Source organism: Camelus bactrianus, chromosome 13 (assembly GCF_048773025.1).
Source record: "Camelus bactrianus isolate YW-2024 breed Bactrian camel chromosome 13, ASM4877302v1, whole genome shotgun sequence".
Taxonomy (NCBI): Eukaryota; Metazoa; Chordata; class Mammalia; order Artiodactyla; family Camelidae; genus Camelus; species Camelus bactrianus.
Genome location: NC_133551.1, coordinates 61,896,028 through 61,922,244, shown reverse-complemented (window position 1 = coordinate 61,922,244; position 26,217 = coordinate 61,896,028). Strand labels below are relative to the sequence as shown.

The 26,217-nt window shown below is 53.0% G+C and overlaps 1 protein-coding gene and 1 long non-coding RNA gene across 5 annotated transcripts in view; one reads left to right on the top strand and one right to left on the bottom strand.

The window, feature by feature from the left end:
* LOC141579627 (uncharacterized) overlaps positions 1-1,362 on the bottom strand; it is a 29,065-nt gene extending 27,703 nt beyond the window's left edge. The window contains exon 1 of the long non-coding RNA XR_012511384.1: positions 1,111-1,362. This is a non-coding gene — a long non-coding RNA (uncharacterized LOC141579627). The remainder of the gene's footprint in view (positions 1-1,110) is intronic.
* Positions 1,363-1,405: 43 nt separating this feature from the next.
* On the top strand, positions 1,406-25,643 carry LDLRAP1 (low density lipoprotein receptor adaptor protein 1). Of its 4 annotated transcripts, none has more exons than XM_074377144.1 (9): positions 1,406-1,614; positions 10,460-10,602; positions 11,407-11,519; positions 13,485-13,599; positions 18,699-18,771; positions 19,158-19,244; positions 19,792-19,922; positions 21,373-21,404; positions 24,154-25,643. In XM_074377144.1, the coding sequence occupies exons 1-9, from the start codon at positions 1,527-1,529 to the stop codon at positions 24,191-24,193; spliced, it is 822 nt and encodes a 273-aa protein (XP_074233245.1). In that variant the 5' UTR covers positions 1,406-1,526; the 3' UTR covers positions 24,194-25,643. The 4 variants fall into 4 exon arrangements, with proteins under 4 accessions (XP_074233245.1, XP_074233242.1, XP_074233243.1 ...); XM_074377141.1 differs by having other exon boundaries at positions 22,866-25,643; XM_074377142.1 differs by having other exon boundaries at positions 21,370-21,404.
* Positions 25,644-26,217: the final 574 nt, after the last annotated feature.

Below are 26,217 nucleotides of genomic sequence, written 5' to 3'. Positions count from 1 at the left end.
CAGAAAGCTTCCTGGAGGGGGCAACTTCATAGGTGAGTTCTCAAGGACAGGACTCATGTTATTTATTCCTTACAGACAGCCCTGTGGAACAGGTATTGTTGCTCCTTTCACAGATGAGGCTCAGAAAGGTGAGTTCACAACCACTCAAAGAAGGAAAGTTGAGTTCAGACCCCTGCATTCTACTCTGGCCTAAGGGACTAGGTTTGAGTTCAGTCCTGGCCTCTGACTTGCAGAGACCTGTACTGAGTACTTCTCTCCCAGTCCTTGCGCTCTTATCTGTAAAGTGGGTCTGCCACGGGCTGTAGTGTTGTTGGAGCAAAGGACAGAATGGCCAAAAAACTACTTAATTTATAAAGTGAGAGAAGAATGTCAGGCTCCCTATTCTGCTGGGGACAGCATAGCCTCATCTTTTCCCCAACACAGGAACAGAACTCCTGCCTCTGAGCCAGAAGCAATCCCAGAGGCTGAAATTCACCTTGCTGAGGCAAAACCTCCCTCTACCCCCACCCTCAAGAAGAAGACCTAGATATAAGTACTTTCCTTCTGACTCCTTTGGTAAAGCCTGATGAAAAGGCACAGGATCCTAGAGAGAATTCTAAATATTGGACTTGGAAAATCTGTGCTTGAGGAATTCTAGAATCCAGACTCCCTTCAAAGTGCTCCCTAGCAAGCAGGGCAGGGTTTTGGGTCAAGGTCATGAAGCACTTGGCCCTGGCAGGTTGGAAGGATCACTAAGGACAGGACATCATCTCATTTTACAGACCCAGAAAGGAGAAAGATTTGCCTGAAAGCACACAGCAAGTCAGTGTCAGAGCTAAGGCTTCTATCCCATACCTCAGAGCATAACACCTAGGCTATACCACCTCTGAGGCTACTTGGGGAGTAGGGTGGACAGGGGGCAGCCCAGTGTGCCCAGGTTGTGCTAGGGAGGAGGCTGGGTCTGTTGGGTGAGTAAAGTGCCCAGTGGGTCTTGCTAAGGCAAACGTTATACTCCTGCCCCATTCCCAGCAAAGTTCTACCACCACCATCTCTCCTTCTATGCCTTCCACTGCCGTGGGCACCACCCTCCTCCTGAACAAGCCCCTTATTTCCAGTCCTCAGTCTCCTCACCTGTCAAATGGTCTCCAAGTAACTTTCAGGTGTCTAGAAATCCTAATCCCCTGCCTCAGGCGGCGGAGGCGGCGGCTCTCGGACCCTCAGGCTCCTACCTGGTGGGGAATAGGGGGATTGGGGAGAGGGAGGAAAAGAGGGGGCGTCTAGGGCTTTGGGCTTCCTGCCTTAAGGGCGCTCTTTTGTCTGGATAGCCTTAAGGAGCTAAGGCAGAGTCCGAGCGGGGCGGGGCGGGGCAGGGAAGAGGGGGCGGGGCCGGGGCGGGGCCTGTCCTGTCCTCGCCACGCCCCGTCGGACGTCGGCGTGGGGCTCGCGCGGGGAGGGGAGGAGCGCGGAGCCCGCGCGCCGCCTGGCCCCGGCGGAAAGTTTTCCCTGACGGAGTTTTGGCGGCGGCGGCGGCGTCGGGCGGAGCGGCCATGGACGCGCTCAAGTCTGCTGGTCGGGCGCTGATCCGGAGCCCCAGCCTCGCCAAGCAGAGCTGGGGGGGCGGCGGCCGGCACCGGAGTGAGTGTGTGCGCGTCCGCCGGGGCCGGGAGGGGGTCGGGGCGCGCGGACCGGCCTCCTGCGGGCTACGAGGGGAGAGACGGGGCCTGACCTGCGGCCCCGCGCGACCTGGCACGGCCTTGTGGGGTTGGGGGTGGCCCGGGGTCACGTTGTGCTCCCACTCCCGCCCCAGCGCTGTGCGGCTGGGGAGGAGGGGCAGAAGCTTGAGGAAGAGACTGGAGCTCAGGGTCCCCAGGTGCGGGCTGCAGTCAGAGGGGATTGCAGGTCACAGGAAGAGACTTGCGTGACCCCAGCATCTCCCTGCTTTGGACAGCTAGGGGAAGCAGGAGCTCAGCGTCGGTACCTGGGGGAGGGGGAGTAGGGTAGGGGCTTGGGGAAATGCCCTCTTCCCGAACCCCTGCACCCTAGCCCCAGGTCAGCGGCCAGCGGGACCCCACTTGTCCCCTTCCCCCAGTCCAACCCACGAGGTCATCTTTTGACTCCTGGGCGCCCAGATACCGACTCAGGCTTGAGCCGGGATTCGCAGGTACCTCCTTGTAGTCGGGGGCGAGGCTCAGCCTGGGGTCTCAAGAGGTACCACACACCAGGCCATCTAGACCCTGTTGTCCTCTCCTCTAGATAGGTCCAGGTGGTGAGGCTGGCATCCTGGCTATTTTTTAAACCTGTTTTTTCTCGCATCTTCCCCCTTGGGCTTCTGAAGTCCCTGGGTGCCCAGGCGAATGGCAGACTCTGTTGCTACCTCTCGCCGGGGCGGCTGGTATCCTGGGAGTGGCCTCATCCGGCTCCCCTACCTCTCCCCGAGTCTCCAGTTACTCTTAGGGAGCTCTCAGCTGGCACCATCCCCTGAGGCCTGAAAAACCCAGCCCAAGTCCCTCCTTCTTCACAAGGAGAAACTGGAGTGGCTTACCTGGGGTCACACAAGCCTTCCTGATAGGTAGGGAACCAAAGCCAGGACTCCTGCGCACTTCCACCCCACCCCTATACCAACCGCCTGGACCCTGGCTTCTCCCAGTACCAGGAAACCACTGTCAGTACAGTCGCACACTTCCCTCTTTGCCTTCCAAGGCTCCACCAGGGGAGCCCAAGTTCCTTAGGCCCAGGAGTGCCAGCGTGTCTGGGCTTAGGGAGCCGGCCCTGCCCCTCCTCTTGCCCCACTCTGCTGTTCCAGCTGTAGCTGCCTCCTAAACCAAGACAAGCCTGGCATTGGGAACCACAGCTGGTGCCTGCTGGTGGGGGTGGGGTCAGAGATCATTAAGGCTGGACCAGGCCAGGGATGCACCATCTCCCACACTTATTGACTCCCAGAATAACTCCTTGAAATATTTGTGGGATTTAACCAGGACTTCTGAGAATGATGGCCTGTTCCAGTGGGGAAACCCTACAGTTTTCTCCAGCGATAAGGGAGAGGGTGGGGCCTGGGCAAGGGAAGGAATCTTAGAAGCCTCACTTAATATTGGGAAGGGGAAGAGGTAGCCACCTTGGGTGGTAGAAAAGAGTTCCTCGTGCCTGCTCTGGTCTTGGACAAGTCACTCTTCCTTTCTGATCCTCAGTTTCCTCATCAGCATAATTGGGATAAAAATTCTAGCCTGGCAGAGGTGTTGAGAAGGTTATTGACAGTAATGCTTTCTTCTGGCACCTAATTGGTGGTTTCCTTCTCCCCCGCTCCTCTCCCCTCAACTGTCATGTGAACCTTTGAGGAGACTCTTAATGTGGTGGGACAAGTTTTGGGGGCTCTGAAGCTGTCTACATCTTCAGAGGAAAGGAGTGGAGAGCCCCCCTCCTCCTACACAGACCCCTAGTAAGCCCAGAGTGCCATCCTGGAGTCTTCTACACCCAGGATGATCTGGGGAAATCACCACCCGTCCCTCATTATTAAGTCAATTTTCTCATCTGTAAATTGCCAATAACTGTAATACCCACCTCATTTTTTTTTGCGGGAGGGAGGTTAAATGAAATCATGTTTTGCTTGCCTGGCTTTGAGAAAGAGTTCAATAAATGGTAACTGCTGCTTTTGTCACTCTACCTTTTACAGTGTTTTTGCTTCCATTATCTCATTTGCTCCTGTGTGGTGACAGAGCAGGGATTCTTAGCAGACTCATTGTACAGATAAAGGAACCTGAGTCTCAGGGAAGTGGAGTCACTGGCCCCAACACAGAGCTTCCAAGAGCTCGCTCCAAATCCCTAGCCCAGGGGTCTAAATTGTTGCCCCGTGGACTCTGGCCTCAGAGTGACTGGGGCAGGGCTGGTAGCCAGTGAGGAAAGCAGTGGCCACAAGCAGAGAGAAGCTGTGGGGTGTGTCTGGGGTGGGAGTGCTGCGGCAGCCTGGCCTGGGGTGGTATATCCCAGCCAGACCTTGGACCTGGCCCTCAAACTCTGAGCCCTGTGGTTGAGTTTGGGACCAAACTGAAGCCAGTGGAGTTAGGATTAGACTGGACACCTGCTATTGGCTGTGACTTGCTCCTCACCCTTCAGGGTCCTTAGCTGGGATTGGCATGATCATTGTTTCATTTGTGGGGAAACTGAAGCCCAGAGAAGAGAGGCAGCTTGCCTGAAGTCACAGAGCAAAGCCAGCAGTAGACAGGCTTCTTTGCACTGAACCTCGTGGCACCCTGTCTCCCAGTTAGTCCTGACTTCCGAGGAGGCCTCTCTTCCTCTTCCACACATGGCTTTCTCCCCATCTCTTCAGGAACCATAAATATTTTGTCAGTCCTTGGCCAGGGATTTTCCTTTTTTCCAGCTGCCTGGAAGGGTGGCTCCCCCTGGCCCCTCAGTACCCTTATTTCTAAGAGGAGTCCCTGTGACCCTCAGGCTCCTCAGTGGGTTGTCAGAGAACTCATTGAGAACTGTTAAGGAAATCTGAGTTGCAGGTTTCAGTAAAGCTAGTTCGTGGTGGTAGGCAGGGGATGGAGGATCTACTCATACTTATTTAGAATGTTTCCAGTGAAAGATATAAATAAACTCCCAAGACATAGTATTTATTGAGCTCTCATAGAGGTGTTGGGGAGTCTGGTGAATGAGTAGGTCTTTCTTCAGATAGCACTTACCATCTGGCGGAGGAGGTAGACAGAATGACCGGGTGCAGATGAGTGGTGTGAGTGTGGGGTGTGGGTAGTGATGACGCTAAGAAAAAAAGATAAAGCAATGAGAAAATAATGGGACAGCTTCCCTAGATAGGGTGGTGGCTTTGGGTTCTTCAAGAAGAAGATGCTGAGACAGGAATCTGAGTGCAAGTCATTTATTTGGGAAGAGGTCCCAGGAAATACCGTTAGGAGAAGTGAGAAGGGAGTCTAAAGAGTGGACAAGATAAAGCCAGTTTCCACTCGGTGACTGGAGCGCCACCCTGTGGGGAGCTCTGGAGGCAGTGTAGACTGTGCTCTTCAGTTACTCCGTTTGAGGGCCACTTCCTGTCAGTGGTGCAGGGCTGCCGGGAACAGGAGCTCTTACTGCCCTAGTCTGCATAGGCACTGGCTTCTCTGCAGCCTGAGTGTGGTGTGTTAGGTGGCACATGTGGAAATAGTACCCTCCAAGAAGATAAAGGTGGGGCACTGAGAATGTCAGTGCAGGGACTCAGGGAAGGCCTCTCGGAGCAGGTGACAAGGAACACACATGTGAATACAAAGAGGGAGGAATCTGGGAACAGCATTCCAGCCAGAGAGAACAGCAAGTGCAAGGGACATTTAACTGGAGGCTGGGACTCTGCTTCTCACAGGTCTGGCGGCTGCGGGAGGGGTATGTGGCTTGAAGAAGTCCAGTTATCCACTTCCCAACGAAAGTGAGCCAGACGCTCCTTTCTGGCGGCCCTGCAGGGAAGGATGCCCACTTCTCCTGGGTGGTCCTGAGCCTGGCTCGCCTTGCATGGAAAGGGGCGTAGCGGGCTGCAAGAGGGTAATGAGCACAACTGTGGTATTCAAGGCCCAGCATTGTCAATTTTGAGCCAGGGCCAGACTCCTCTGAGCTTCTTCATCTGTGAAATGGGAATCTTAATATATCCTTGACTCTTCTCATAAAAGACTGCAAATGACTGTGTACACATTAAAGCTCTTTGCACTTGACCCTTGGTAATGACACTTCACTCATACTTGGTATCTACCAGGCACGGTTCTCATACCATCTCATGTATATTTATTTCTTCCTCACAACAGCCCCATGGGGTGGCTACTGTTACTGTCCCCATTTTCAAGTTAGGAAACTGAGGACCAGGGAGGTAGATTGACTGTGAACCTCACAGCCCATCTCCTGACCTCATCATTTTGACCTTGACAGCATGTTTTTCTCTTACAGTGTAAGTAGAAACTTAGGAAATGGTAGCTGCTGCTGTTATCATTTTTTAATTATTTTCTTTTGATAATCTTACCTTCTGAAATTTGCCCAGCACTTTTCGCATGGAGAACCTTTTTTCTGATGACAATCCTGAGGGACTGAGCCCATCTGTCAGATAAGGAGACTGTGGCCTAGAGAAGCAGCTGCACTCTGGCAGAGCTTGAGTCCCCTTCTGAGATGTCACTCTGGCTTATGAGGTCATCTTTCACCCAGGAGGAGGCTGGAGGCCAGGGCACCGGTTGGAGGTTGCTCCCTGGCTCATGGGTTTGGCTACAGCTCTGATGTTCCAGACACCAGCCAGGCTGAGTCTCCCAGGGCAGCAGAAGGAGCATGAGGGCACCCTGCCCAGCTCTGACTCCTGGGCAGGGGGCCCCTAATGAGGAAAGAACTCATGTTTGCAGCCGTGAGTTAAACTGGGCATATGGTCCATCCCTCCCTAGCTAACTCTGACAGCAGGTCATCTGTAAAATCACAAAGTTAAAATAGCATAGTCATTACCCACCAGAAGGCCAAAAATAACCAGGACCGGAACAGGGCTGTGGACTTAGGCCTGTATTTGCCTCGGGCCTCTGGGAGCTCTTCCTGAAGCCCTGGGCTCCCCCTGGGAAGGAGCGTGTGGCTATCTGAGGCGGCTGGGTGGTGCACAGGGCGGGCGTGGTAGTGAACCTGATCGAGTGCTACTAGTTGCTGGTTTCTTCCGGGGAGAACGTGGAGCATGCGAGACCTTACACCTCACTGAAGAGGTGATTCATGTCCAGAAGTACAGGAGCGGAAGCAGGGTTCCCTAGAGGGGAAGGAGGATCTTGGGAACCTGGGCCTTGGAGGGCAGCGTGATGGGAGGCAAGGAGAAGTAGAATGAGGCAGAACAGCAACACTGGGCAGGAGCGCACCTTCTCCATACCAGCTCCTGGGGGAAATAGACAGGAACAGAAGTCCTTCAAGAGGAAAGCACACATCAGGCAGCTGCTTGGTAGTGGTAATGTGGCTACGGGAGGAAGAGAGGGAAATCCATGGTCAGGAGAGGCAAGGGAACCCCCTGGCGGGAGAGACCAGGCCCCAGGAGACATAACCATGAGCAGGGCCCTGTGTATTTTAGTATCTCATTATCTTATTTTATTATCTCATCAAAGGATCAAAACAGCCCTGTGAGCTGGGGACTTTTGTTTCTCCCATTTTATAGAAGAGACAACTGAGGCTCAGGGAAGGTAATTATCTTGCTCAAGATCACTCAGTGTCAGAACTGGGATGCAAGGATTAAGGCCCTTGTTCTTGACCACTAGGCTCTACTGCCTCAAAGAAGGCTTCCTGGAAGAGGCTGGATGTGAGGTGTTTTGATCAAGCAATGGGAAGGGCATTTCTGGTAGAGGGAGCTACTTGAGCAAGGCGCAGAAGTGGGAAAGTAAATGTTACATCAAGGAAAGAAGCTCTGCGTGATTGGGACCTCTGTTGTGCATGTGGGTATGCGTGCTTGCAGAGATGTCATGTGAGAGAGGACACTAGGGAACCTGTGACTCCCAACAGTCATTGTGGGAATTACCTGTAGTGAATTGAGAGCTGAGGTCCCTCTGACTTGCTGTGTGACCTTGTACAAGCTCCCTCCTTCAGGAAAGGGGTTTGGGCAGAGGGTCTCTGAGGCTGATGAGTGATAACCAGTCTACCGGGGCCTTCTTCCAGGAGGCCATAGGAGAGGAGAAGGGTCAGGCAAGGGAAGGAGGAGTGCAGAAAAATGCCAAGCATTTCAGAGGTCAGGGAGGACTGGGAAATGTTTTGACAGCAAAGAGGTCATCTGTGACCTTGGCAAGCTTTGGCCCTTTGGAATGGAGGGAGCGGAAGTGGCTTTGGAGAGGGGCCAGGAAAGGGCTGAGCTGGTGGAAATGAGAGAGAGGGGACATGAAATTGGGGGGAGGAAGGATGTTTGCCATGGGGCAGGGATGGATAATGAGATGAACAAGGCCACCTCTAATCGATTGGTATTGCTTGCCTGGAGCCTTGTGTTTAGAAACAGTTCAAAGCCTATAAATCAGACAGAATAGAGCTGGAATTGATTAGCAATGTCTGCGAAGGACACAGGTGACAGGCATGGCAGCACGTAGTTTGCTATCGTTGCTTAGATGGATCTCGAGGTGGTCTGGGCATCTACCTACAGAGGGGATGCCTCAGAAATTAGGACTTGGTGTTGAGGGGTGGGCAGAATACCTGGCTCTAGGAACTTCTCTCTGACCTTTTGCTAAAATGAGGGTAGTTTGCCTCCTGGGAAGACAGTCTTGCCTAATGGTTAGGAACTTGGGCTTTAGAGTCAAGTAGACAACTAACTTGACAAATTACTTGTCCTTTGAGCCTCAGTTTGCTCATCTGTGAAATGGGGAAGAATTCCAGCTTGCAAGGTAGCTGTGAGTGTTCAAGGTAATAGTAAGAGCTGCTGCTTTTTTGTCATTGTTGTATATGTTACTTGATAGCTCTGTTTTGGCCTGATGGTGGTGATAGTCTTGGTTCCTTTGAGAGCAAGGCCCATGTCTGAGTTGCTCTGGGGCTCCCATCACCAAATCCAGGACTGGGACACCTCGGGGACTTTCTGATTCTCTTTGGAGGATCAAATGAAATGGACTTTTGGGACAGTGGGCCAGGGGCCAGAACTGAGGATGGGGCTGGAAGTGTTGCAAGCCTGAAAGGAGCCTTGGGGTTGTCTGGGTCATTCCTTCACTCAGCACATATGGAGTGCCAGCTGTATGCTAGGCTCTGGATGATGGGTTAACAGGTTCCTGCTTTCCTGAATCTCAATCTGGGGGGTCTGGGTACATCTGTGAGTTCTTATATGACCTCTTCTTCCCCCCACCCCCCTGCAAACAAACATGCATTCTTTTTCAGATGAGGAAACAGCCTCAGAGAGGGATAGTGGCTTGCTTAAGTCAAATGCAGAGAGATGTGGGTGTACAAGGGTCCTTTTGGCTGGTAGAGAAGGAAACAGAGCCACTGGGGCTCTCAGATAGTTGCTAGGAGGGGCAGCGCCAGCCCAGACAGGGCCACCTGGGCCCAGGTTTTCCCTCCCAACAGGTCAGGAACCCGGAACCAGGCTGCACCTTCTAGGAGGAGCCCACAGCCCTGCCAGGGCCTCAGTTGCCCTGGAACCACCAATCCCCAGTCCTAAACTTTCTTCCTATGGCTCTTCCATCAGAGCTGGGGGTGAGGGGCAGGAAGAGGCATGGAGGGACAGAGGGCACAGGATTTCTCCCAGCTCTCCTCCCAGGAAGTGGTCTGGGGAAGCTGGGCCTGGCCATCTCTGTGGTCCCTGGAAGCTGATTCCTGTCTGGATCCTGCTCTATCAAATTGTGGATGAGGCTGAAGAACATTTTCCTCATCTGCAAAATGGGTACATTCATAATTCCTCCTAGTGCAGCATCTGAGAGAGGATGACGAGGGACAGGCCAAGGGCTCTAACTGGCAGGGTGTGGGATGTTCATTTGTCCTCTGAGGGGGCTTGGAAGGATCCCTGGAGACCTGCCTTCCATTCTGCCTTCATTGTTTCCCAGCCTCTGGGGAGGAACCCTACGGGTGGTTAAAACCACTGAAGAAGACCACACTTCCCCTCCTGCCCCTCCGCCTGCTCAGGGCCCTCTCCCACATGGGTGGTGCAGGGGCCTCTTTCTGACTCTCCCTCCTGGTCTCCTTCCCACCCAGTAAGCCAGGCTCATCCCCTCATTTCCCAAACTTCCTGATCTCAGTCACAGTCAGAGATTCCAGAGGATCCTTTCCTTGTGCCCTGCTGTGTGAGATTCGTGTCCAGAGCTGGGATTTGTGCAGGTCTGCCAGAATCAGGTGGCCTTCATATGATGTCATTTGAGCAATCACCTCCTCCTTTCCCCACTGAGCCTTACCCCACCCCCACTGTCCTTGGGCTGCTGTCTCACTGCTGGTCCCCTCCTCCCTACCTCTTGGTCTCTGTGGATGTGCAAATGGAGGAAAGCAGAACAGGCTGGGGCCATGGGAGCCACCCAGTTTTGAATTCTGACTCCAGGCCTTTATTCGTCATATGTGGCCTTTGCTAATGACTTCACCTTGCTGAGCCTCAGTTTCCTCATCTGGAAAGTGGGAGTAACACAAATGACACAGGATTGCGTTGAATTTTCACTCAGAAAGTAGTGTGGTTTGCCCTCAGCAAGTGTTAGCACTGAAGTTAAGAGTTTGGGCTTTGAACTTGAAAATATGGCTTCAGATCTTGGCTGTTGTACTTGCTGACTCTGTGGACTTGGTCATGTGATTTCCTTGGGCCTCAGTGTCTTTGTCTGTAAATGGATATGATAAAAGTGTTTACCTCATAGGTTGTCATGAGGATTGATGAGAATATTTTATGTAAAGCTTCTTACCGTGGTGCTGGTACATACTGGAAAATGTTAGCCCTTTATTAAAAGATAAAAATAATAGAGGCGGGGAACCCTTGCTGGGTCTTCCTAGGGATTGGAGGCTGAGAGCTGTGGCTGTGGTTGGGTCCTGCCCAGCAGGGTCTGAGAGCCCATCCTCCTCTGCCCAGAGCTGCCTGAGAACTGGACAGACACCCGGGAGACGCTGCTCGAGGGCATGCTCTTCAGCCTCAAGTACCTGGGCATGACACTGGTGGAGCAGCCCAAGGGCGAGGAGCTGTCGGCCGCCGCAGTCAAGAGGATCGTGGCCACGGTGAGCCGGTCCGGGTAGGATCATGAGGCGAGGGCTAGCTTCTCCCTGGGGTGGCACCCATCCCCGCATGTTACCCTGACTGAATGTGTCGGAGCTCTCCCTGCCCATGCATCCCTCTGCATCCAGCTTAGAGACTCTAGAGGGGAGCCATTGGGCTGGCGGGGTCAGGGTTGTGTCCTCCTCTCCAGCTGTGTGGCCCTGGCCTCTCCCAGCCTCCCCTCCCCCAGCTCAGGCCGCCTGCCTAGGGTTGGTACCTTAGTGCCAGGGGCGGGTAGTGGGGAGACTGCTGTCACCCAATCTGTCACCTGTCCCTGTGGCCTGAGGGACAGATTAGCCCTCCAAGACTGGATTTGCTCCCCAGCACTGAATGAGCATAGGCCCTATGAGCCTTGGCCCCCTTAGGTCAGGCCCTGGCAGGTACAGTGGGTCGAGCGGAGAGTCCCTATCCTGCTGGGTTGTGATAGCACATTCAGCCCAAAGTGTGAGATCCCTCCTAGCTATGTGTCCTTGGGCAAGTCTCTTAATCTCCCAAGTCTGTTTCCTCCTAAGGCGAAGCCTTGCCTCCTGTGAGGGTGACTCAAGGCCCAGTGCTTGGCAGACAGCAGGTACTCAGTGAGCAGGACTTGTCCCTGGTTCTTACGGAAGAGGGTGTTGGCTGAATTGTCTTCCCCACCGTGTCTACCAGTCACCTAAGCTGAGGCCTCACGTGGGCCTGAGTCTGGGGCTTAGAGCAGCTAGGTGTAGCCCACGAGGGTGGGTCCCAAGTGAGGCAGGCAGGCTCCTCTGACCCGTGTCTGTCCCAAGGCCAAGGCCAGCGGGAAGAAACTACAGAAGGTGACTCTCAAGGTGTCACCACGGGGGATCATCCTGACTGACAACATCACCAAGCAGCTCATTGAGAACGTGTCCATTTACAGGTATGCTCAGCATTGCCCATACTCATTCTGCCACTCAGGGCAGTGGATGGAGTCCCTTTCTGAATCCAGGCTCTACCACTTCCTGTCTGGGTGACCTTGGGGCCTCAGTCCCCTCATCTGTACTTGTGGGTGGAAACAGATCCTGGGTCACAATGAGTGCTTGGCTAAATGGCATCTGCTGCTGCCCTTATCACTAGTTTCAGCGGGTCTGGGAACCACCCCCACCCCGCCCCACCCCCACCCCCACCCCCAATGCGTGCTGCTGAGTCAGGCTTGGAGCAGAGAGCTGCACAGTCACTGCCTTTTTTGCTAGGAATGCAGCAGCTCAGCTCTGGACATCTGGCCAGGCGTCCGGGGAGGCCTCAGGCAGAGTCTGAGGCCAAGAGTGTAGATGATCTCTGTAAGGGGTGGGGGCTCTTTGCAGGGAGGCAGAGCCCAGCCCTTGGAGCCTCATGCTATACCCACCTCTCTCTTGGCTGGTCAGTTGTATGATTTCAGAGCTGGAAGAGACAGCTCAGGTCCATCTTCCAGACAGGGAAGTTCAGGCCTAGAGAGGGAATTGCCCTAGGTCTCATGGTGAGGTTATGGCTGATCTGGGACCAGAATACTGAGGCCAGAGTTCTGTCCAGCAGGCCCCAATCTAGCAGGCATCCCTCTACCCTCTGACTTTGTCTACAAGCAGAAGGCTAAGCAGGCTAGAGCACAAGACAGTACTAAGTTGGGGGTGGGGGCGTGATGTTAAGAGTTTCCAGATCTGGTGTCTTCCTCTTACCTTCCTGATTCTACCTGCCTCCTTTAACCAACACTTTGCAAACACCTGCTCTGCTGAGGTCTGGGCCAGGTAAGGAGTCAGATCCAGCCCCTGCCCTCAAGGAGCTTCCAGTCAAGGCGGAATGGAGAGGAGGAAATAGAAGGGAGTATAAGTGTTTCCCAGGAGGGCAGAGAAGGAGGGGCCAGCCTGGGGAAATCTGGGAAAGCCTCTCAGGGGAGGTGGCACCTTGCTGGGGCTTAAAGAAAGCAGGATCTAGCTGACTGATACCAAGAACCCAGGACATTTAGAACAGGAGGCTGGATCCCCTGGGATGGAGAAGAGGCAGGTGGGAACCTGGTGTCCCCTCCCTCTGCCCACATTGGGGTTTTACATGGTACTCATCCCTCTGTTGATGCCTGAGACTGAAGCTGGGGCCACATGAGGTGAGGGAGTCTGCTGAACTCTGCCACTTCTTTCCTGATTGGGATTCCCAGGATGACTGGAGACAGCATGGAGGGATCAGACAAGGGGGAACAGGTGTTTCAAGGGAAGGGAGCTGCTGTGTCTCCCTCCCAGACCCCCGCCCTACCCTCAGCTCCTCTACCCCGGCCGTAGCTCCAGGAGAACTTGTCAGCAGTCTTAGTCACCCTGGGAGAGATGGGCCTGGAACTCATCTGACCTCCGGGTAGGGGTGTGATCAGAGCAGGGACAGATAGGGTAGGGGAAGAGGGGGTCAGGTGAAGGGCCTTGCAGGGCAGGGCAGTGTCCTGCTTCTCCTTCCAGCTGGTCAACCCAAACCCTCAAGAGGCAGCATAGTGTTTATGGCCTCTGGAATCTAGGTTGGTGGTCTGAGACAGCCTCAGTTTTCTCACCTGAGGAGTGAGGGGAGTAATAGAACCCATTTCAGAGGACAACTCTGAGAATTCAGTGAGGTGATATCTAGAATGTTGCCTGGTGTGCCTAAATGGCTACTGCTATTTTGAGATGTGGCTCAATAGAGGAGGGAAGTGCCCTTCCTCCATTCCTTGCCCCGACTCCTTCCTGCCTGGCCTGGTCCCCCCGCATAGATGGCCTGGATGCCAGGCCCAGAGTCCTGCCCTCGTGGACTGGGATGGCAGGCTCCCCGGAACTCAGGGGAGATGCTCTAAAGGGCATTCTGGATGTGGTCAGGCCCCTGTGACAGAGTCTGGTGACACTTACCACTTGTCTTTCAGAATCTCCTACTGCACGGCAGACAAGATGCATGACAAAGTGTTTGCATACATCGCGCAGAGCCAGCACAATGAGAATCTTGAATGCCATGCCTTCCTCTGCAGCAAGCGGAAGATGGTCAGTATGGAGGGGCTGGGGTTCGGGCAGGCTGTAGGCTCGCCTTGGCTGCCCTTGGGGGCCCTGTCGGGGGAGAAGGGAGGCAAGCCCAAAGGTGACATCAATTAAAGAAAATCTGAAATCTCTGACCCCAAGTGGTGCTGAGGGCTGAGGGCACTGAGTAGGGCTGCAGTCAAGTGGGCAACCTGTCAGGGTGAGCTGGCCAGCCTGGCCTGTGGGCAGTGACAAGCCCATGTTTTCAGTGAGTGAACATCCTGGGCCCCTTCCTCTCTATAATGTGATTTGATGGTGAAAGGCGAAGGCGAGAGCCTTCAGGGGACCTGGTTTGGCTAGAGCAGAGAGGGAAATGGCCATATTTGGTACCTACTCTTTGCCTGTTTCAGGGATCATCTTTAAGGTATCATCTCACTTAGTCCTCAGAACAGCTCTGCGAGGTGGGAGCTGTTACTATCTTCATTATTTTTGTATTTTTAATGCAGAAATAGCCTCACAGAGGTCAGCTGTCTTGCTGAAGATGATGTAGCCAGTCAGGCAGAGTGAGGTTCTAAACCTATGTTTCTTCCTCTCCCGGCATGACTCGTGAGGAGCCAGGAGCCCCTTGCCCCATTTCCAAGCCACCCTGACCACATCTAGCTGGGACGAGTGGGACCTCGGTGGTCTCTGCGCATTCTTGAACTTCATGGCAAGCAGCTGGAGTGAGTCAGACTTTGGCACTGAAGCTTTTCTTCCCGAAGTCTGAGCATCCGCCCTGTGAGGAGATTCCTGACATTTATTGATTTAGGATTGGCCTCTGTTAACCTCTGTGTACAAAGCCCAGAGCCCCAGTCCCTGTCCCCTATGGTCCTTATAGCCAAGGAGACAAGACAAGATCCTTTCCCCACTACCCTGCCCTTCACGGATACATCCAGGACATCACAGTCTTCAAATGCCTTCCCGAGGCTTCCTGCTTCCTCTCAGAGCCCCCTTCTCCAACTTCAGAGCCAGAAGTGTAGCGTCTTCCCACCTCCCTCTCTGCTTCTGTCATCACATTGCTATTTCTGACTCACCCTCCTGCCTCTCATAAGGCCCCTTGTGATTGGGCCCTCTGGGTAATCCAGGATAATCCCCCATCTCAAAATCCTTAACTTAATCACATCTGCAGAGTCCCCCTTTGTCATGCAAGGTAACATTCACAGGTTCCAGGGATTAGAATGTGGATACCTTGGGGCAGGGGCACAATTCAGCCCACCATAGGTCTCTGGAAAGGAGCACTATAGGAGACAAACCAGGGGCCTGAGCCTGTGTGACTGTGGATAAGATCCTGTCCTTCTCTGGGCTGCGTGCCCCTCAGCAAAATGAGGTCCCCTCAGTGACCTTCAGGATTGTTCTGAAAGGTTCCAGTTTCTTTTGTGCACCTCGTTTCTTTCCTGCAGACTCAGTGTCGCCAGACACTCACCCAGGGCCTCGTGATTCCCCAGGTTCCTTTGCTGCAGTGGCTTCTCCCATGACGGCCTTGTTCCCACAGAACAAGCTCATTATGTCCCCATTGTTTGTCTCTTCCTCCCCACTGACCAGAGCAGGCACTGGGAAGGGGCCACTGGCCCATGGCCATTGCTGCAGAGTGAGGGCTCCTAAGATGCAGAGACTTCTGGGATGGGGAGGTCGGGGGTAAAAGAAAGCAGATTCTGGCCCAGTGGCTAAGGGAGGCCTGGCCTCAGGTCAGAGGACCTCAGACAGGCTTGAACAAAACCAGCCTGCCCCAGATCAAGTGGTCAGATACTGAGGAAAACAGACAGCCACTGCTTGGTGCTGACAGCAGAGCCATCAGGCAGAGGGAAGGGCTTCTGCTGGACACTGAGGCCCAGACTCTTTGCTTTGCTTGGCCTGTTCTCATCTGTGTCAGGGCTGACTGCCTAGATCGTGGCTTATCCTTCTCCAGCCTTTCCCCTTCAGGGATCCCTGGGGAGGCTTCTCAGAGAGAGCCCAGCCAAGGGTGGTGTAAATAGGCTACCAAGCCAGAGGGTGTCCTTGTGGCTCCCAAGGCCTCAGCCAAGCCCAAGCTGCCAGTGTGTTATGGCCTCGTGGTCTGGTCATGTTGGAGATCCCAAGACTCTCAGGGCGGAGTGGACATTTCTGAGCAGGAGATGGAAGGTGAAATGGGTGCCTCAGGTAATGTATCCCACCTGCTGGCAGACACCTCCACAGATGTTTGCTGCTGCCTGTCACAGGCTAAGCCCTGTGTCAGGCACTGGGGACCCAAGGGATTAGCCATGAAGATAGGAAGGAAGCAATGGGAGAAAAGAGCCCGGATTCAGTAACTGGAACACAGGGGCTTGTTCTAGGGTGGAGGCTGCTAAGTCGTGCTGGAGGTCAGAAAGGCTTAACAGAAAAGGTGACGTTTTGAACTGGGCTTTGAAAGATCAGTAATAAGTAGGAGTTTGCCAGACTGAGAAACAGGGGACAGAGTGGTGAGAGGGTGGGTGCCCTCGAGCACAGGAATCAGCTTGTGCAAAGACACAGAGGTGCAAAATTAAGTGGTTTGATTGGGGTTTGAGAATTCAGATGTCACTGGAGGCTGGGTGAGTAGCAAGGTAGAGTCAGCCTCAGGGGAGCCTTGAATTTGGATGTTGACGTCACCTTCCTTTTGGCCAGGGGCCCAGAGTCTCCACATCCCCACCCTTCCTCCATGGGCTGCCAGAATGAGCAAGAGGCCTATGACCCACCCAGGGTGGAGGGGAAAGGGGTCCTCTTCTGGGTTGGCCACCAGTTAAGCTCAACTCAGGCAGCACAACCAGCAGGCCTCCTTTCCCTGGTGGCTTCTTTTGAGCACGGCCAGAATAAGGTTCTCTACAGCGAAATATTTCCATCTGCCCACCATGGAGGCCTCAGCCAACGCGTCAGTCTCTGGGATCTGAAGTGAAGTTGCCATTGCGAGCATCGATGGGGAGCCCAGGGTTGCAGTGCAGGTGGGCCGATAATAAGCAAAGTGATACCTCCTAATTCTGCCTGGGGTAGGGTGGGGCAGAACTGTTCTCACGGGGTCAGTGGCATTCCTCAGGTAATCCTTTTGTACAAGGATATATGCTTCTGGACAATAGGGCAGTGCAGGGCACCTGGCCTGACTTGGTTTGAGTACCTGGCTAGGATCCTGGATCCTGGGCTCCTGGCCCAGGTCTGCAGCCCTAAGGTATATCTGGCCCCTGTGAGAAGCTAACAGCCTGGTTACCCAGAACAAGACAAGGACATCAAAAACTGGGCAAGGGTCAGATTAATAAGACAGACCCACAGGCCAGAGGCACTCAGAGGAGGGACAGGTACCTGGCCTGTGGAATCAGGGAAGGCTTTTCCATGGACAGGCCTGAGCAGTCCTTTTGTCTAATGCTGGTGCCCAGATTCCTACCGTCACCGGGAAGACAGGGCTCACCCCGCTCCCAGTGGCTGCCCAGCCTGGGCTTGCAGCCACTTGCACGTATCCGCATCTTGAGTTATATTTGGTTTAACTTGCAGCTCTGAACTTCAGGGTGAAAGGGCGGGGACGTATGCAAATGAATAAGCAGATTTATGCAAAAGCAGTATCAGGCTTGTGCCCCTAGATTTCCTGGAGGCACAAATAATGGTGTTCCCATCTCCCTGCCACATTGGGTGACCAACCCTTGCTTGGGTGTATAGTGATCTGACGCTGGCTGGTAATTAGCCCATATTTTTAGTTCATGGGCAATTCTCAATGGTAACTGGGTCTATTAAACTTGATTCAGACGTGACAGCTTAAATTGTAAACAGCTGTGAAGAGTTTCATACTTAATTACCATATTTAAGTTTTTCCATAAAGCGCCTGTACTTCCATGAAAAATGTAAATGACAGAGACATTCAAATGAGATTTTATACATCGTGAAGTTTAATTGGCGTGGATCAGTCAGCTTGTTTAGGAGTTTTAAATTTAAAAAAAAAAAAAGAGTTTTAAAGGCAGTAGCCACAGATTCATTTTTCAATTAAATTGAGTTGTCTGTTGGAGGGGAAGGGAGTGGGGCTGAGGCTGGTTAGGCCTGAACTTGTGCACTTGAAAGAGTCTGGTGCTTTCTTCCCCAGGACGGGCTTTTGGAAGGAAGCGACATGTCACTTCCAGCTACAGCTGCGAGCTCTGGGACTTCCACTCCCAGAAGCTGAGCTGATTAACCCTGAACTGGAATCAGAGAGGAAGGGGCTGAGATGAAGGTGGGCTAAGGGTAGATCCTGGCTGGAGTGTGAGGCCTCAGGAGACCTGCTCCCGGGCACATGCAGTTCAGCCAGCGTTGCTGGTACCTCTGGAGGGCTTTGGCTGCTCTAAGAATCAGGAGTGTTCAGACCCACGCTTGCCTTTAGGGAGCACCCAGGTCGGGTGACACAGGCTTGTGAGCTGGTAACACTTCCAGGTGCATGCTGCTGCAGAGAGGTCGGCAGCGGGAGAAGGGGTGGATGGGAGTCCCCTGGAGTTAAGGGCCAAGGTGTGGCCCTTTTTTACAGGTGGGTTGTTGCACTGTATGGTTTTGGTCTTCTGCCCTGGACACTCATTGACATCTTGCTCCTTCCAGGAAATGTAGAAGCCTCTTTCTCTCTCTCTGGTATCCAGTTATAAGCCCCTCTGACCCAGCATAGTACTTACCAGCTTCTAACCTTTGTCCTTCATCTGTGGCTCATTCCAGCAGTGGCGGGGCCCTTTCTAACTCTGGCTTTTCTGTTCTCTAATTCTCAAGGCTGAGTTACTGTGTGAAGTTCTCAGGTAATTAGGGAGGCCTTCTCAAGGAAGTAAGCCTCACAGTTAATGGCATTTAGAGAAGCCCAAAGGGGAAGGGAAAAAGTGGGGGTGAACAGCCATTGCAAAGGTGGGGGTTAGAATACCCATGGGAACCTGGGCTGGGCTGCAGGTGGTGAAGATGGGGCCCCAACTGCCTGGGGAGGGTGTGGTCTCATTACATCTGGGCTGCTTTGGTGACCTGGGAGGGGCCTCCTCTCATCAGGCATTCCGGAGCCTGGGATGGAGCCAAGGTGGGCCTGGCCTGGAGTCCTGGGGCCTCCAGTTGAGACTTGCTGTTACCTGCCTAACGCTATACCCCTCCTCCCAACCCCACTTCCTGTTTTTCAGGCCCAAGCTGTCACCCTCACAGTAGCCCAGGCCTTCAAAGTCGCCTTTGAGCTTTGGCAGGTATCCAAGGAAGGTGAGCCTGGTTTGTGGATGTAGTGGGTGGGTGGGGTATAGAAGGGGCATTGAAGGAGACTAGCAGAGCAGTGGCGGTGGGGAGGATGATAAGGGCCCTGGAGTCAGGGCTGGACTGTCAGCTTCGTCACCTGCCTGCTTTATGGTTTTGAACAGGTCCATTCACTTCTAAGTCTCAGTTTTCCCATCTGAAGAAATGGGAACAGTTGTCTCCTTCTGTCAGGGTCCTTGTGAGGATTAAGTGAAATATGCAAAGATTTTTTCCTCCCTCCTGGAGCCCTAACACTTGCCCCCTGAGATTGGCCACAGCCTACCCCCTGCCCAGTGATGGCTATGGATGGAGTGCTGGGGTCGAGAGCTCCAACACACTGTGCCTTGGTCCCACAGAGAAGGAGAAGAGGGAGAAAGCCAGCCAAGACGGAGGAGACGTCCTAGGTGGGGGCTGCCGAGACAGTGCCCCTTCACTGAAGAGCCGTGAGTCTTGGGTAGGGGGAGGGGCTGGATTCATCTGCATGGCAGGGGGCCTGCCCTTCATCCAGAGGGCCCCCTCCCTCCTGGGCTGGGGTAAACTCCTGGTTTTTTTATATTTGTTTTGTTGTTAAGTAAATAATACATGTTCATTGTAGATAAACTAGCAAATGTAGGTAAAGGGGAAAAATTACTCGTTTTGGTGTGTGTTTTTCCAGACATGTCCCTATGACATATAAACCTGCGTGTACATCTCTTCGTATACACTTTACATCCTGTTGTGTGATCTCTTAGAAAACTTAATACCTGTTGTGAATATGAATGCCAGCCTAAACCATGAGTGGGAGAGAGGTTCCCACCCTGTAGACAATTGTCTAGCTACTTTGGGAGGTGCCAGGGTGGGGCTCTGGGTGTTCTGGGTGATAGGCCTACAAAGGCTATGCCCACAGAGGGAGTCAGGACCAGGGCAGCCCAGGAGGCTCCATGATGGGGCCAAGAGATGGGGCTGGACACAGGAGCCTCCTCTCCCCCTGACATGCCTGACCCCTCATAGTGGTCGCCACTGGGAACCTGCTGGACTTGGAAGAGATGGCCAAGGCCCCACTGTCCACGGTCAGCGCTAACACCACTAACATGGACGAGGCACAGCGGCCTCAAGCCTTAAACAGCAGCAGCGTTGTCTGGGTGAGTGCTCGTGTGGCCTGGGGACCTTCCCAAGGATCCAGCGAGCCTCGGCCTGATCCCTGGATGAGACCTAAGGTGGCTCCAGGGTGCAGGCCCTGGCACCCATGACTTGCAGGCCTCTGGGAAGGCCAGGCCCAGCCCCCAGCTAACAGCAACCGGGCCCAGGGTAGGACATGAACAATGTCCCCTTTGAACCTAGGGCTGCGTCCCCAACAGGCTTGGTTCCCAGCACAGCTGTCTCCTCACAATGCTCAGCCTCTTGGCCTGAGCATCCACAGCTCTGCCCACCACAGGACCAGCCAAAGGCCCTCTTGTTCCCGGTGCGGGCAGTTTACTGCTGACACCCCTCCCCCTCGGCCATGAATGAGGAGCCTGAGGCTTGGGCAGTCAGCCTGGCCCTTGACTCGCTCTGACTCCGGGCAAGTGCCCTGACCTCTCTCTGCCTCAGCTTTTTCATTCGTTCAATGAGGATGATGACCTCTGCCTGCAGAATCTCCCAGAAGAACCTGATTTTTTATTATTAAAAAATTTTTCATTTAGAAATAATTTTAGACATACAAAAATTTTACAAAAACAATACGAAGAGCTACTGTTCCCTTACATTACAGATTCTCCAGTTGTTAACATCTTACATACCTATGTTACAAAGACCAAAATCATTAACATTGATACAATACACACTGTTACATAATCTACAGACCTTGATTCATATTTCTCAACTTGTCCCTCCAGTGTCCTTTTCTGGTCTAGGATCCATTGCAGAATGACATGTTACTTGTCATGTCTCTTTAATTTAAAAAAACCTGGAATGTTAAGAAGCTTGAAAAACTGTCAAATCCTACTGCCTACTGGGGGTCACCCAGTGTCCCCCAGGCGGGCATCGTGAGCCTGTTCTCTCTGGCTGGGAACCACCCTTGCTACCTGCCCGTCCTCTCAGGAGGCTGTGGAAGGAGCCTTGCCCATTGTTTTCCCATCTAGGCTGTGGGATTCCTGCCATCTCCTAGCCCTCATGAGCTTAGAATTTTGGCTCGGCTTTTGGAAGTGGGTGAAAGCGAGAAAACCTTCTCATCCTCTCCCTCTTGGAATTTGAAAGCCATAGAGATCATCTGGTCCATGCCCCTCATTTTATGGAAGGAAAAGCTGAATCAAAGAGGAGCAGTGACTTGCCTAAGGTGTCGCTGAGTCATGGCAGAGAACCCCCAGTGTCTAGAAACCCAGGTGCCCTTTCTCCTGTCCCACATCCCAGGCTTGGGTCCCTGCGCTGAAATGCTGGTGGCAGTAGCCAGGCGGGAGGCCTGCCTATGCCTGTTCCTCCAGGCGCCCACCAGACTCCGAAGCTTGTGTCCTGAGTCCCTGTAGCTTACTTACCTAGGCCTGGGACAGACCCCTGCTGTGAGCATGGGCTCCCCCACTGAGGGTTCATATCTCCTGCTTTGTTTTCCCCAAGGAGCTGGATGATGGCCTGGATGAAGCATTTTCAAGGTAAAATTAGCTGGGCTCCTTGTGCTGGGGAAGGAGGCTTGGCACTAGGGGGCTGGTCTCCAGGGCCCTTTGCCATGTTTGAGAACATGAACTAACCTTCTCCAGAGCAAAAATCTCAACTTGAATATTTCCAGGGGCGGGAGCTCCTATCTGGCCAGGTCTGCTAGAAAGTTCTTGCTGTTGATCTATTTTTAGTGGCTGCTATACCACAGTTTGAGCTGAACTGAACACACTGCAGCTCAGGTTGCTTCCTCTTCCTACACCTGGTGTCACCTTCAAAAATGGGCTTTTTTGGAGGCTTTGTTCCCTCCAGAGGTTTTGCGTTTATGGAAAGGGGCAGGGAGGAGACAATGTTTAATTGAGCCCACGGGGCGTTACACAGAGGAGGGATGTGAGGCCCGTTGGGAGATACTTGGTCTAGCCTGAGGGTGGTGGCATTTCCCCATTTTCCCAGGGGGCCATCTCTGTCTGTGGCTACCTTCAGCTTGGGGATGCACCACTGAGAAGGCTATGGCTAAGGAGAGGCTCGGGCAGCTCAGGCTTCCAAGCGCTGGGCCCTGATCAGTCAGGCCTCCCTTTCTTCCTTGGGACCCTCAGCAACCCACTACAGCCCTCTCCACCTCATCCTGCCAGAGCTGGTGGAAACAAGCATGTGTGGCCCTTCATGATTCTTTTTACCATCTTTCCTGCTTCCCTGGCTGATTTCAACCCCCTTATTTGAAGGAAATCTTCCATTTGCTTTTTCCAGATTACTCAAGTATCACATGCCCTTAATTAACAATTCCGAAAGTCAGCATTAAAAGCATTAAACAGGAAATAACACCATTCCATAATCCCACAGCCCAGACTTTGGGGCTTAATTCATGCTAATTCTATACATAGACTTTTTTTTGCATTGATCAGCTCCTCATATTTGTATTTGGGGATCCTGATTTTCATTAACACCAACATATCAGGAGCATTTCTCCAGGATGGTAGAAACTCTTTGTAAACACCTCATTCATTGACTGCCTTATGTTCTTTTAAGGACATGGGCCATAATTTACTTACCTCTCCCCTATTCTTTGGACATTTAGTTGTGCCTGTTTTTGAATTTACTTTTTGAAGAGCAGTATGTTGAATGTACTTAAAGCCAGTAGTCTTCCACGGTTGTCCCAGACTCCCTCCCACGCATGCCTCTCGCTGTCCTTGCAGCACTGCCCTTTCTCCTCTTTCCTGGGCATTTTCTCATGGAGCCATGGATGGCGTGAATGCCACTACCTGCCCCACAGTTTTCTGAGCTTTTTCACCCTCGAGGCTTGGCTCTCTGGTTAGAGGCTCCACCTCTCCTGACATGTAGGACTTTCTTCTTTGGCCCTGTGTCCAGCTACTTTCCCACCCATGCCCTCTCACTTCTGACCCTGGCACTGGCCATGCTGGACTGGCACCTCAGCCCCCAGCTCACACAGCTCTGCCTTCCAGGCTGGCCCAGTCTCGGACGAACCCTCAGGTCCTGGACACCGGACTGACACCACAGGACATTCATTACGCCCAGTGCCTCTCGCCTGTCGACTGGGACAAGCCTGATAGCAGTGGCGCCGAGCCGGATGACCACTTCAACTTCTGAGGGCCTGGGACTGGCAGGACACATGACAGACCAAAGCCACCCACGTCGGGGGCAGGGGCCAGCTACAGGACCCCTAGCCACATTCTTCCATTCGACAGTGCTGTCAGCCTGCAGATCAAAGCGGCAGCCAGTCAAGCAGAAGAAAGGAGAGGTTTTTCTTTTTTTAACCCTGTTCTTTCTCTGAGAACTGAAAGATGCCTTGAATATTTATTCAGTGACTCCTGGTTCAACTCCGAAGCTGGTTTTGCATCAGCACAAGCACAGTGTTATAGCCAGCTTTCTGCCCTCTCGAGCGAGCTCTGCTCTGCTGTGGGTGTCGGGATGGTAACCAAAGCATTTCTTGTCCCTTTTCTCTAAGGACCCAGGTTTCCCTGGAGGCGCCCCTGCTCCTTACTGAAAGTAGTGGGATCATTCATTTCTGTCATCTTCTGAACACAGGAGGGCACCGCAGCCTCGTGAGAGGACTGCATCCTCAAGCTTGCCTTCCGTGGGGGCCCAAGCGGGCCCAGGCTTGAGCCCCTGACCCTGGGGGCTCAGAGACGGAAGGGCAGCCCCTGACCAAAGACAACACGTGGCTGGCACTTTAAAGCACACACAGCAGGTGTGGCCCCCAGGCTCCTCCATGGTGCTGCATTGCGTAGAACTTTCTTTCTGCCCTTCTTCCACAAGAAGGGGCCCAAAGTCCCCCTGGCAAGTCCCCTTCAGTGCTTGGAACCAGTGTAACTGGCTGCCCACAGACTCCCAGAGCCTGCCTGTGACAGTGGGGGTCATCTGTGTGACTGCTGTCTGGTAGAGCTCCTCCCTTCTCCTTCCATGCAGACGAGGTTTCCCCAAGCTTCTGTCCTGTCTGAGCCCCACCTCCCCATTATTCCCGAGGTAATGCATGAAACCTAACAACTGGATTTGTTTAAGAAGTTGTTATTGCCATTTTATAGATGAGGAAACTGAGACCACAAGTGTGGAAGGGGTAGAGTCAAGAGTAGAACCCAGATCTGATGCCAAAGCTGCCTTCTCACCCACACCTTTCACCACTCACACTTCCTTTTTTCCTAGCTTTGTTGTCTTCCCAAGAACCAAAAAGCCCCAGCTATTTTCTGACCAAAATGTGTTTCATAACAGACCATCTGGTGCCTTTACACACAGAACTGGCATGAGCCTGTATGCCCTGCTGTCTCGCTGTTGATTTCTGTGAAGATGGAAGTGTTTGAAGTCTGCTAATTCAGAGGGTGAAACAAAACCAAACTTCGTAAGCATCACACTGTTCCTTCCTGATGCTCAGACTCTGGGTCGGGGATGTACCAGCAGCAGCCTGTCTTCAGAGTCTCCTTCCTTCCTCCCCCTTTACTACCCCAGGGCTCCCAACAAAGCCACCAGCACCTTCTCCATCTTCCGGTGCCTCCCAGGCCTGGCTTTACTGAGCTTATGTCCCTGATGATGTTGGAGCAGGTCTCATCAGCCCAGGAAGCATACTGTTTCTTAGAATCTACTTGTCCAAGCATCTGAATCAGAACAGAGGCAGAGTGCCTGGGTGAGGGGTGGGGTGGGATTGTCTTTATCAGAATAGGGGAGTAGCTTCCTTTCCCTGGCCCAGCTCCTGCACCCCTGCTCCCCACCCCAGACCTCCTCGGTGTCAACCCCTGTATTTGTCATGAGGCAGCAAAGGTTGAACCTGAAACACGCTGCGCTTGGCACGAGGGTCCAGGAGCCCTGAGAAAGGCCATGCTGTGTTTGTGTGAGTCACACTGTGGCCTTCATCTGGTCTGTGACTGATAATGGTCAGTGTGCTCCCAGTGCATCTGCTGATAAGTTTTGTTGTGCTTTACTTTGTGTTGTTATTAAGGAAGTTCTAATGAGGAAACAAATAAATAATAAATGTTCTCTTTTTGAAATACAAAGAGCACTTGGATGGAGCGGCCTGGTGGCCGTGTAGGAGTGCAGCCTCGGGCAGTGCCTGCCCTGGGGTGGTTGGAGCAGCAGTGACCACAGGCCCGGATGTGGGCGATAGTGGTCTCTGGTCCCCTGGCTGAAGTCAGTGGGCTTCCTTCTCACTCAGCAGATGGAGTGTGTGATGAGGTCATCTCTGGGTAGCAATGAAGAGGTCTCTGAAAACTTAGGGCAGGGCCTTCTAACCAGGATCTGTGACCCTCTGAAATGTACTATATGTGTGTGGGCCACATGTACATTTTTCTTAGGGAGGGTGTCTATTGTTTCCATCACATTCTCAAGTGGGTCCACGAAATATTCACTTGATAGACTTCATGCCGAACCAAACCAGGCCTGGGGCTCAGTGCTGGGGACAGCAGTCCTGACACCCTGACCACTCAGGATGTGTGGCTTGGGTTGACTGGGGACTGGGTTGGGAGATGGTGGAAAGTATGTCCTAGTGACTTGACTCTGCCCCTTGGGGGCTATGACACTGGATCAGCCACTTCTCTTGAGCCTTAGTTTGCCCATCTGGGAAAGGGGCACAACAGTCTCTACCCTTTCTGCCTTCTTGGGTTTTGTGAGACTCAAGTGACAATTATCATATTGTTGGTGGATGTGCTTAGATGGCTCAAGGGTAACCTCAGAGGAAAAGGCACTTTGGACCAAATACATTTAAGGGAGTCAAAATAAAATTAATAATAATGGTGGCTACTGTTAACTGAGCTCTTACTCTGTGCCAGGGCCTGTGCTGGGCTCTCAGCTTCATCTCATCACAGAGGTCCCATTGAGCCCAGTTGGTACGAGCTCCCTTTACTGCTATAGGCACCAAGGTTCCAGTCCGTGCTTCTAGTACGTGGCAGAGCCACAGCCCAGACCTAGATCTCTGTGACCCTCGACTCCGCCATGTCCTGGTCCCCCAGGAGCCACGTCTGGGGTTGTGCTGCCCATGGCCTCCTGTCAAGTTGCACAGAAAGGCCGCTCTCTTCAGGCTCCAGTGGGGGGTCTCCTCAGACATTTATCTCTTTGTCCCTTTCAAACAGTGATAAAAGTATCCCGAACCAGGGCGGAGCCCTCTGATGTTGGCCGTCGGGCAGACTGGCTGTGAAGGGATCCAAGCGGTTGGTAGATGACTAAGAAATTCTCTCCTTTCTTCTTCTCCCATAATCTGAAAAGACACCCAACAAGTTCATCTTTCGGTTTAAATTTGGCCAATGCCTTTAGTCTCCGGATGTCTCGAATTATGAATCTTGAGCATCCGCCATCTGCTCTTTCATGCATAAC

Bases quoted from the DNA above. Each gene is read 5' to 3' on its own strand.
- LDLRAP1 (XM_074377140.1), top strand. From the start codon at position 1,527: ATGGACGCGCTCAAGTCTGCTGGTCGGGCGCTGATCCGGAGCCCCAGC. The intron at 1,615-10,459 runs GTGAGTGTGTGC...TCCTCTGCCCAG, and splicing joins GGGCGGCGGCCGGCACCGGA to AGCTGCCTGAGAACTGGACA. The intron at 18,772-19,157 runs GTGAGCCTGGTT...TTGGTCCCACAG, and splicing joins TTGGCAGGTATCCAAGGAAG to AGAAGGAGAAGAGGGAGAAA.